The 12,007-nt window shown below is 34.7% G+C and overlaps 1 protein-coding gene across 1 annotated transcript in view; it reads left to right on the forward strand.

Annotated features, from left to right (window-relative positions):
* Positions 1-1,456: 1,456 nt before the first annotated feature.
* The window catches only part of LOC149799967 (fragile X messenger ribonucleoprotein 1-like), a 38,064-nt gene continuing 27,513 nt past the window's right edge, over positions 1,457-12,007 (forward strand). The window contains exon 1 of the mRNA XM_089958322.1: positions 1,457-1,514. Coding sequence (XP_089814448.1) covers positions 1,464-1,514 — 51 coding nt within the window. The 5' untranslated portion in view covers positions 1,457-1,463. The remainder of the gene's footprint in view (positions 1,515-12,007) is intronic.

Raw genomic sequence — 12,007 nt, forward strand, 5'->3', positions numbered from 1 at the left:
GTTCTAGACATCACTATGAACTGCCACACGCAGACATCGTAGAGATACGAATAAAAAATGTTAAAGCTAGGTTAAAAAGATCCAAATCACACACACACACACACACACACACACACACACGTGTGCGCGCGCGCGCACGCCATTTGGAATATATCGGCTATTTCTGCAAGGCAAAAATTTGCTTCAAATTTCGCAAGTTTCGGTGTTTTTCAAAATCGCTTATTTAGCTGCGATGTTGCAGAATGAAACATGCCTGATAATACAAGTCACACGGGTCATGTAGGCATTCAACACCGACTATTTCAGTAATGAGTGTCAATTTTTAGAATTTGATTGTACATTTAGATTCTTATACATGCATATTCCTTTGGAGTTCTTTATTTAGACTCACCGAGAGATGCTTACGGCAAATTAAATGTTAAAGTACGTATACATTTTTGTACGAAATGAAACTAAAGGTCTGATCCAGTACATTCCGAATTGAATCTCGCGCACTGCGATGTCATAATGCAAGTTGCGCGTATTGATAAACAAATTCGTACTACCCTCGATTGTGACGATTCCACTCAACGCGCTCTTATTTTAACCCAAGTTTAGTCCACGGCCAGCGATAGATAATTTTCGTCTGGAAGTTTCTTGATGACAGTTAAGGTGTTGAGCATTAAATAATCAGGATTTAATAGACTTTGGTTAAAGAAAATTAGTGTTAAATTTTAAAAGAACAATTTATATTTAATTTAAAATGAGTAAATGCGCATACATGACCTATGTGACTCGTATTATAGATGTATGTCAATGCAGTATATATATATATATATATATATATATATATATATATATATATATATATATATATATATATATATATATATATATATATATATATATATATATATATATATATATATTGTTCGCCGGAAATTTCCTCGCAAAAAGAATACGCAGAAATTTATTAAGTACTGTTTCTGATTGGACTGACCGATATATTGACCGAAAAGTTGCGAATGCATCGAAATGTGTGCAAGTTCCTGGTTTCGTAAATTACACCAGTTAATCCAAACGAAGGCATCATTTGATCGACGGATCCATATGTTTTACCGAATGAGACCTTTACCAGCCCATACCTTTGCGAAGATCTCATGGAACCACGCGATAGGTTAGGTTGCTCAACTCAATCCAGACATAACGGAAAGAAAGATGTTACTCCGAATGCTAAATAGTGTTCAAATTAATGACTGGTACTTGTACTTTTGTTTAATCTTACATTGTAAGGAGCATGAATTGTACATCCAGTTTATGCGTGCCAATTAATGCCGTCTGATAATTAATTATAAAAATCTATAACCTTTTTAAATTTAAAGTGAAAATAAATCAGAATTAATTTGGGAATAAAAGAAAAAGCTTTCTTCTTTTTCTCACGGGAATGATATTTCCCAAAATGCACTGCTGAAGCATTCACTAAAATGGACGATCTAGCGGTCGAAGTTCGAGGGAGTAACGGTGCTTATTACAAGGTATTAATCTTGTTTGGCTACAATTTAAAGACAAAGCAGTGTACTTTTTGGCAGGACAATATATTTTGTTCCAAAATAATTATACAACACTTGGAGAAATCAGCAGGTTATTACTTTGTTGACGTTTGATCTTGCGGTCGTGCGTTTTATGGCATTTCAGCATGGTATCGAGCAATGAACATGGATTCCTACTTTCGATACATGTATTGAACGCGCGTTGTTGACATTTATATTAATTGTCGGCTCTGAAGTTTTTGGGAAAAGAGTTTATGAACATGTGCAATGTTTTTTTTTCCTTCCCGTGGAGTCAATAACTTTTCCATTTGTTTAAACTCCAGTTTTGGGGAGAATTGGAACAATAGTTGGTCCGAATTTTCTTTGGCCTTTCACACCGTTTCAGATTTCAGGGGAGTGAGATCAGCGCTTCCCTTTAGTGGGTTGGAATTGCCGATACCACGCGTAGCTGCCCTGGGTACTACTACAAAGAATATTTTTTTTTAATGAAACGAGTAAAAGTGTACTAATACTGATGAAAGTGTTTAAATAGCTTCATTTTGTTGAAGGTATTTATCGTCATTTTATCCAATTTTGGCATTCCCAGCTTCCATCGCATTCTAACCAACTGAAATGTAGGTCAAATGAACTTTGAAAACGCTTCCATTTACTTGTGTGTAGAATTTAAATTTATATTTAAAAAAAGACATCATAGTAATGTCTGCCTAAATCAACATAACATTAAGATAATTGTGGAAAGCTTCAGTTGTGGTATCATTCCAGTGTCACTACACCAGAACATGTATACAACACTGTTATCTAAACATTAAGACATAGCACCAAAACAAAAATATGTGATATGTTTTACATTGTAGGGGTAATCACTTTATGCAGTATACCAGTAATTAAGGGCTGTTCAGAAATTATAAAAAAAATTAACTTAAACTCATTCAAAGGTGCAGGTGCAATTTGTTTTGCAGAAAATGTATTTTAAAAGATAAAGTAGAATTTTTTTAATTTCCTATAGCAAACATCACAGTGCCATGTGGTGAGAATGCCGTAACTGACAGTCATATTACACTTGTACCTGTAACTCAGTGGCTATCAAACTCTCCATATTGAAAATGCAGTTGTGGCTGGTACTGTTAAAAAGAGAAGACAATTCCTATGTTTCTGAAATACATACTATGAAATGATTTATTTGCTTGTTTTACATTTCACTTCTTTTTCTCACTTTGTTCACTGCATGTAATTCCATCATTTTGATAGTTAAAATTTATATCATCTGGTATTATTATTATCAGTCATTTGTTCATAATATCTGTCTAAAGATCATGAAAAGTACTTGGCAGGAACTACTTATCCTGTATAAACCTTATACTTAGCAGAGGTCTCCGTAATGCTTGATTACGTGTATTTGGATGCCAATTTTTGATCTGGGACGCAGAAAATCACTGAGGCGGGAGTCCTCCATATGCATGTAATAGGTGTGTGGCAAAATTCAAAGACTTGCCAGTCCTGCTTCAGCCACCTGCATTTTGGGAAAATGTGTTGATCAGTTAGCTGTGCTGATATTTACAATGACAGAATGCAGTGACTGAAAGATCCCTTGATGTACCTGTTGCCATTATAAGAGTACATTAAAAGAACATGATGCAATAGCTGGGTGGCAAGTTCAAAGGCTTTGACTGGCAGCCGGGTTGGAAAATGTACTGATATTTACTGTGATTGAATTCAGAGGCAGAAAGACCCAGAGATGTACATGTGGTAATTTATAAAAGTACATCAAATAAACAACTTTAGCTTTCGTTATTGTGTTCATTTCCGAATGTAGCAGAATAAGCGGTGCATGTGACCTCAGACTCAAGACATGTTGAGACTTAGACAAAATGCCATTCGTAAATTTGGGTAAGTATTTTGCGGTTAAATTGCAAAATTGCAAAGATTGTAACGAGAGTCAGAAAATTGCTAAAGCTGCTAGAATTGATAATTCGGATGGGACATTAGCTAAGTGCAAGAAAGTGTGTGATCCCTAGCTTAGTGCTTGGAATTAGTCCTTACTTGGATTGACAAATGTCAGTCTCACTCTGATGGACGAACAAGAGCTGTGTCTGTGTTATAAAGAATGTAGCAATTAAACTCAATGGCAACCAATAGTTCTTTCTAATTTTCATAGTTTTTTGGGGAGGACACATTATATATGTATATATCTTGCGTTTCTTGCTTCGTGTCCACTTCTTCCTGTTGAGCTCTCACCTATCCCTGTTCCGTCCAAAAGGAGAAGTAACCTTTCCCTAAAATTCAAGTATAGCTTGACCCCTGGAGGGGACTGCAACCTTTGATGGTGGGACTCCTATTTTTACCGAATCGGGAGTCCTGGACTAGTTTTAGAATCCTAGCGAGACCTCTGCTTAAGGATAAATGCAATCTCTATTGAATGTGCTTGTATGTATAACAACTATTATAGTTGTGGTATGTGTTTCCACTAGTGTGTCAGAAGGATACATCCTGCAAGGCAGTGGTTTAAATAAAAAAAGGCAAATTTTAACAAAATTACAAAAGGCTTTGGTAAGGTATATGATCAGTTGCATTCTTAGAAGAAGGTACTTCGTAAAATGTTGGATGTTAAAGTTGTCACTAAACGTCAATATTAAACTACCAGGGTAAGAATAGCTCAACATGCTTAGTGATGATGAATATATACCAAAAGAAAGATGCTTTTCAGCTAATGCTATGCATAAGTATCAACCATTACACTTTTGGCATTATCGTTACATTCTTTTGCACCAGTTTAATAGTTCCAAGTTATAAATGTTTCATTTCCACATCAAATTTGTTGTGGATCAGTGATCTAGTTTCTTATCTTCAGATAACAGTTGGAAGGTAACTGTCGGGTTTCCTTTCAAAATAATGAATATAAATCATTGCAGTCATTTAATTGTAACACACATAACAGGGCATATAAAATAAACATTTAACTGACGATTTATTTTATTTTATGGATAATAACTAACAGAAATCTATTACAACTACATAATGAATAAAAGCAGCAGCATCTCAGTGCTCGAAATTAGCGGTAGTCCGCTAGCCCGAGGCTAGTAGATTTCCGGTCGGACTAGTAACTTTCATAATGTTAATAGTCCGATGGGCTAGTAAGTTTCGGTTATCAACAGTCAGCACTTGGTTTTTGCCATTCCCTAATAAAGATTTGACTTCAACAGATGTTCTGTAGAATCAAAGCAATGACCATTGTAAACACAGTCATAAAATATTAGCATGAAAAGATGAAGTCAATTTATGCCTCGAAAATGTGGGTTAGAAGCCATCCGATTTTGTGTATTTCGCTTAACAGTGCCAATTATGGTCCCGTCATTAACAACGGGACTTGGGTAATTGATCCTAATTAGTGTGATAACGAATTAAATGAAAAATGACTTGGTATCACACTGTATTCAATTGACCACAGTGACAAACTAGAAATTGGTAAACCACACAAACGAACACGGCAAAAACCATTCAAAGAAATTAGTTTGTATGTTTGTGTAATTTTTTTTTTTTTTTTTTGGCTCGCTTGCCAAACACTCAAACAGTCACAATCGGAAAACTGCATATTTTACATTTGCATCGAAATAATTATAAGAATTAGATCGATTTATTACGATTACTTTATTGACATCCTTTCCATACAACTACTTTTTCTATGATGATAAGAATAGTTTTATATTTTTTCACGTGAAGATATCCAAGCAGAAAGTCGTATATTTGTTGGGAATTAAAATCTCTGAGCATGGGCATCTAAGATTTGAAAATTTTCCGGCTTATTAATTTCAGCAATACATTGAAAAATTATCAAACTTACGCTATTAATGATGAGACCGTAATTGGAGCTGTTAAATACATCGCGACGAGTCAGATGGATTTGTTTAATGGGAACACACATTTTCCAAGCTGAAACTAACATTATCTTCTGATGCTAATGTTTTATAACAGTGTTTACAATAGCCACTGCTTTAATCCCGCAGAACATCCGCTGAAGTCAAGTCTTTATTAGGGAGAGGCCAATTTAATTTTAGGGGAAGCTGGGGCAAAGGCACGTGTTTTGAAATGCGTTTTTTGCTTTGACTTTCTGATATAAAGGACACTGTGCCATTCCTTTCCTCACTTTAACTAATTCGCATCAGCTATACTGTAACATCTCGTATTTCAACATGAGGCACAATTCCCTCCTTATAAAACAGGCAAAATGTGGCGTTTTATAGAAAGTGTTTAGCCACCGGAAAAAAGCAAAAGTTGAATGAAAATGACATGAAAGACAGGAATAAGTCTTAGGATAGGGAAAGGCATAATCAAGCGTTTCAGAAGACATGGACAAAAGAGAGGGAATGGACGAATTATGATGAGGAAAAGAATGTTATGCGGTCTAACTGGTGTACGGAATTCGCAAAAACAAACACAGAGAAAACATCCAGTTTTGTTGCCGGTTGTTCAGTTTCTAAAACTGAATCGGTAAACGTACATGAAAGCTGTGTGCAACACAAAGAGAATTGGAATTCGCAAAGGAGGAGAGATTAAATAATTGTTCCTAGCAATTGATAATGTAGAAAAGGCAGAATGGATCCCGAAGGTGATCACCACTGCACTGCAATGTTTTACGGAGACGGGTAAGGAGACCAGAACAAACCACATATGGACCCCGAGTGCAGGTAGAGGACGAGAAAGGAACCTGGATCCCTTTCTGGAATTGGATCCAGGTTATCTTGAGAAACAAGAAATGTGAATTGACTGATAGATGATTTGAAGTGGGATTTATACTTCTGTACTTCTGCATTTCATATGATAATGTTATTTATGAAATAAAATTGTTGTTAATCTCAATACAAGTCTGTGACATTGATCAGTGGACAGGACTAGTAAAGATTTGGCAGGACTAGTAAATTTCTCAATATACTAGTCCTTCTGGCTACAAAGAAATTTGTGTTAAATTCGAGCCCTGCATGATGATGATCTCTATGTTTAAGATGTATATCTAATGCATCATTTATCATGTACTCATACTCCATAAGTAACAATTATTACATTAGGTATTTACTAATACTCTCATGTAAAACATTTCCCTAGTATTTTTTTTAGAATATTGGTAACATTTACAATTCGCATGGAACAGCAAAAATTGCACCATTGTTTCATATTCCATTAAATTGGTATTAAAATTTTATTTCTTTCATTTAGAATTCATTAAGTATTTGGCAGCCAGCAATTGACAGGTATGGTGCTGGAAGTCGCTACACTGTATCTTTTGATAATATTTTGTATTCAGCTTCTTGGCTGCCAATGGTAATTCTGATGTGATCAGAAAACAGAAATATTTATGAACAATCTATTAATTATTTAGTATGTTGGGTCTGTAATGTATTAGTACATGTATGTACTTTATTGGTATAGTCCTGTATTTATACTCTGTTGCATTATTTCCATTTGCAGAAATAATATTGATGCTTTATGTACTTCTTGACCTTCATGCATGCTCCTGGCATACCAACTTGTTTAGGGTGACCACAACTAAGCACTTGATGTCAAAGGACATTTTTGGCCCATATTGTTATCTGATGCTATTGCTATAGAGTCTCTTGACAGTACTCAATGAATATAAATTATTACAAAATCTGATGCAAAACAAAGCACTGTTACAGTGTGCAACTTTCTTAAACAGTAGTCAAGAATCGTTATTATGACTGCCAGTTCTGTTCCATAAATGTTATGCAAGATGCATATGTTAATTAGAATTAATCAGATTATACACAATCGTTAATTGAAAATGCTGTATTTATTTTAGTGTAATTAGGTGCATGTGAGTGCTGTCTTCTTAAATCTTAAAATAATAATACAAATGAATCACTAAAGAGTAATCAAGATTTATGTCTGCCATTTTTGTTACATCTATGTGACGTGATTTGCACACACGTTGGTCAGAAATAAAAAAATTATTTCTACTGCAAAAGGGCCAGATGTCAATAATAAGGTTGTTTTCACGCATATCAGTAGGACACTTCTGGTCTATAAATCTTGTGTGGCTGGTTTTGATGTCTGTCATTAGTGATCATTTCGAGAGAGCCAAGAAAATACTGATGTTTCCACACTGAATTCTTTCATTTTATTTGTTATTGAAGATAAACAATTTATGTTAAGTCTTTTTGCGACTGTCTGAAGAATTCTCTTATTTTATCACATATCACATAACTTACCTGTTCATGTATGTCACGTTACGAACATTCTCAGCAAGCATCCTGGTCAACATTTAACACATTAACCCCTGAGCCATACAGCTAGCCAGTCCCCTACAGCATACTTGCAGAGATCACCTAAGCAGTGTAAGCCTTACCAGTGCCTGTATCCCTGAGACTTGTTGACATCACTTGGCTTGCAGATTTTTATAGAGGGGGCTACTTGCAATAAATTTGTTATTTTATTTGTATTCGTTTAATAGCTGAAATTTGGCACAGCAGTTCTCAAAAAAATTGCATATATAATGGTATAAATTTCATGCTACATGCAGAAATAAAACTAATGCATACAGGTGAAAACAAATGATGTACATGTACTTGCCAGTTTGCTTCTCTTGCCATGAATAAAACATAAAATCCATTATGAATTCACACATAATTATTAACACCATCAACACATGAAAATAAGTCTTATTTTATGTACACAGAAATTCCACTTGTTGTCTCTCTTGTAAACTTGACATCCTGTGAATATTGTACACAAATGGGCATATTTTCCTTCCTCTGTACTTACCTTTCTTCCTTAGAATTCTCACTGAAAATTAGAAACTAATAAACCACTTAACAAACCTTGAATAATGAACACTCGTGTTAACAACATTTATTTCCCAAACCTTTATTTAACGATTCTTAAAAAGAATAAAGCTCCCCAAAATTAAATGCATCTGCATCAGGGTCTAAATCCATTGTTGGTCCTGTGTATAGCCTCTTGTCAATGTGTGTTTTATCATTTACGATCCATCGATCAGCTCTTCTTTCATTTTCTTCTTCTCCATCCTCTTCAACGTTTTCATTCTCATCACTACCGCTGTTATCTCCAGTAGTTATTTCGATGTCACTGTCAATCTCGTCTGATTAAAATCCTGAAAATTCTCCATCAGAGTCTGTCAAGCAAATGTCTGCTCCCCATTTCTGATTCTCGTCAATTTGCATCATTTTCAGATCTATATATTTTCACTATTTTTGCTGCTATCGAAGTCATTTTTTTCCTCTGTTCCGCAATGTTCACTCTGTCTATGTAAGCTAATATTTTATTGGTTAAGCTGCTTGCATAATTAGGAAATGGCTTCAAATCAACCAGTGGTTGACATTGCTACCAAAAGCCTGCTTAGTAAAATCGTCAACTGTTAAGCTATATAACATACAGCTTGCATCTATTTTCAGAACCCCACACATTGCATTGGGGGACTTAATCCCCTCTACTTTCGCTCCACGGTGGAGCAGTAAAATACTTACAGTTGACCACCATGCCTCAACCAGCATCTCCACCGTGAAGCATGATCAGCATTGTTAATTGACATTTGAACAGCCAATTATTGAAGACCACATATGGGAACGATTGATTCATCATGAGAGATTAACAATAAAATACCAGTAATCTTTATTTTGATCACATATAAGGACTGTAGAAATTAAATTTAAAAGTCTTGTTTATTTCGTAAATTTAGAAAACTTAACATGATGACTTGACAAGAGACCTACCTTGCTAAGCTTCTCTTGAAGAGTGTAAATTTTTCTACTCTTTAAAGACGAAAAGTAATCCTCTGAGGTATGGATAATTAAATTCCAGATAGCAGCAGCTTCAGTTTTAAAACACAGACAACAAAAAATAAAACTGAATTTACACTGAAATGCGAAGTACATATTTAGTCCTTAAGTAGTAATGGCCTATTTACGAGATTGAACGTATATTTTCACAACCATTAGTTAGTTAAATTATTAATGCATATGTACTGTAAGGGACTGGCAGTTTAATTTATGAGGCTAAATTATTATTTCCAACTCAAATATTTTTTTAATATTTAATTCATCACAATATAATTTTGTATCAGGTAAAGAAAGAAATAGCACAGTGGCCTTTTTTATACCACAAATCAGTATAAGACAATAGTTTTCAAGGATTTACTCCTCCTCCCCCTCTTTTTTTTTAGACAATTAAATGGTCTCTCCCTAATAAACACTTGGCCCCAACAGATGTTCAGCAAAAATCAATCCAGTGAAGATTGTAAACACTTATAAAATGTTAGCATCGGAATTATATTTTAATTTCAGCATGGAAAAGGTGCGTTTCTATCCCACTAATGACTTGGTGTGTTGCACTTAAATACATGTAGCTCAAACTATGATCAAGTAGATAACAAGTTTGAATAAATAGTCAATGAATGTTGATCACCCACGGATAGCACGAGATGTCATTCTAGATTTACAATGAGAAACTATTTCAAGAATCAATTGATATTAAACTTCCTATCAATTATATTGTTACAATAACATAATAAAAGAAAAAAGTCTCGTGAGCTGTACTGTATGCTAGGTGAGTGACATCAGACTAACTTGTACCTCTTGTTTACTTTTGCTGTATAAAAATATGTTGCATTTAATCATGAAATTTTTAAAGTCTTTTACATGAGATGCCATCATTGCTATTTTTGGAAAAATATATTGGTTTGGTGTATATACAGTGTCCACATGAATACTGAAGGGTTTAACACATTAACCCCTGGAGCATTTTGTCATTTTCGCCTGAAAATCAAGTAGGAAACACATTTTGAAAGCTATTTCTGAATAGATCTGAAAACCCCAAATCCCCTGTGATCTTTCAATAACATACCACCTAGTTGTGTTAGAAACATCGTTTTTCAGTGGCTGTTTGACTCGCGCATAAGCAGATGGATTAAAGTTAGGATGGTTTTTTTTTTTTGCTAAACGGAGCCATTATTTTTCTATGGAGACCACTCTTTATTCCAAATGCCCATCTTATCCTACTTTTTGGAAAGGGTCATCTGTCTGTTTGCAGTTCATGCCGGTTTGCCTTAGATCTGAGACCAAAAAATCTAAATATAGGATTCCGACCACAAGCGAATTTTTGGGTTAAAAAATGAGTATTTTATCTGTATTTTGTAGTGCAACTAGATGTTCCAGATTATTTGGTATCATTGTAGAGCTACATCTGTCTACCTTTCTATAATACCACCCACTTTAGTGTATCATGCATGACCATGACACTACAGAGCTCGGCAGTGGGCTACTACCTCCTGCCCTGTTAAGTCATCGCTAGGGGTTAATATGTTAATATCAAGTACTGTTTACACATTGGGGAAAAAAGATTTGCTATCAAACATAAAGGGTTTAAGCTACGAAAAATCCATTTCTGGTGTTATGCTTAAAAAATTTTGTTTGGTCAATTTTGTTCCTTTTCTTTTGCTATTTTTCATTCGATCATTGAGTGTTTGATCCAAAGAAAATAGGATTGCTTGACATCCTGTTGACAAAATTTATAAATTGGACAGTTGTTTAGTTCGTGATTTTCCATTGGCCAATGTTATATAATGATATATTTACATTCCTAATGATATATCTGCATGTAGTTTTTGGTTCAGTCTCCATGGAGATATAAAGATCTGAGAAACAGGGCACCTGTTAGGTAACCATACTGGATCATACTCCCTAATCTACATGTATATTTACTCCAGTCACAACTATTGAAAATCAGTTTGTTTTTTGTTGTAAGAAGCTACCTGTAGAAATGAATGTTTATGTTCAACTGACACAAACTAGGGTCAGCCAGACAGATTGCATCCTGAACATAAAATAATCAACCTAGCTGCATTTATTAAGATTTATAGCTGCAGAGATGGTCCACTGTATTACATTTAATTGTGATTCACTTAGTCAAAATTGTACATGTTGCAGGGAAAGTCTTTCTGCATGCAGTGTGTACAAAATGCTCTTATTCAAAATTCAGCTACATGTGAAAGCTTCAAAATTGTAATGTTACATGCTGGGAGATAAAACTTACTTGCAGTAAGATTAAATTTGCTGAATTACCCTAAAAGGTGTCAGTTGCTATTAGTCTATATATAGTTGTGACATGACATGCAGACATCTTTAGTTCTACTTATCATAGGCCAAAAGAGCTTATGGGTTGGATATTGTCTGTATTTTGATATCAACTGACTGTCAGTTAGCACAATTTTGTTATCGCTTTCTATTCCTAAACTAGAGATGATTTCATGATTACAAAGGAGTTACTGATAGTAACACTTAAAATTACCTCCCTTGACTTGAAAGCACGTGCCCCCAAAATATTGCCAGTTCTGAATAGTTTAAATTTTGCACTGTCACTACATTACTAAAGGTCTGAACAGAAAATGTAGAGTCTAATCGTTATAATAAGTGTATCATGGTCAAACAAAATTCAGAATATTTGGCCAGCAC

This window comes from Sinohyriopsis cumingii, chromosome 5, assembly GCF_028554795.1.
Source record: "Sinohyriopsis cumingii isolate HCF-2022 chromosome 5, ASM2855479v2, whole genome shotgun sequence".
Taxonomy (NCBI): Eukaryota; Metazoa; Mollusca; class Bivalvia; order Unionida; family Unionidae; genus Sinohyriopsis; species Sinohyriopsis cumingii.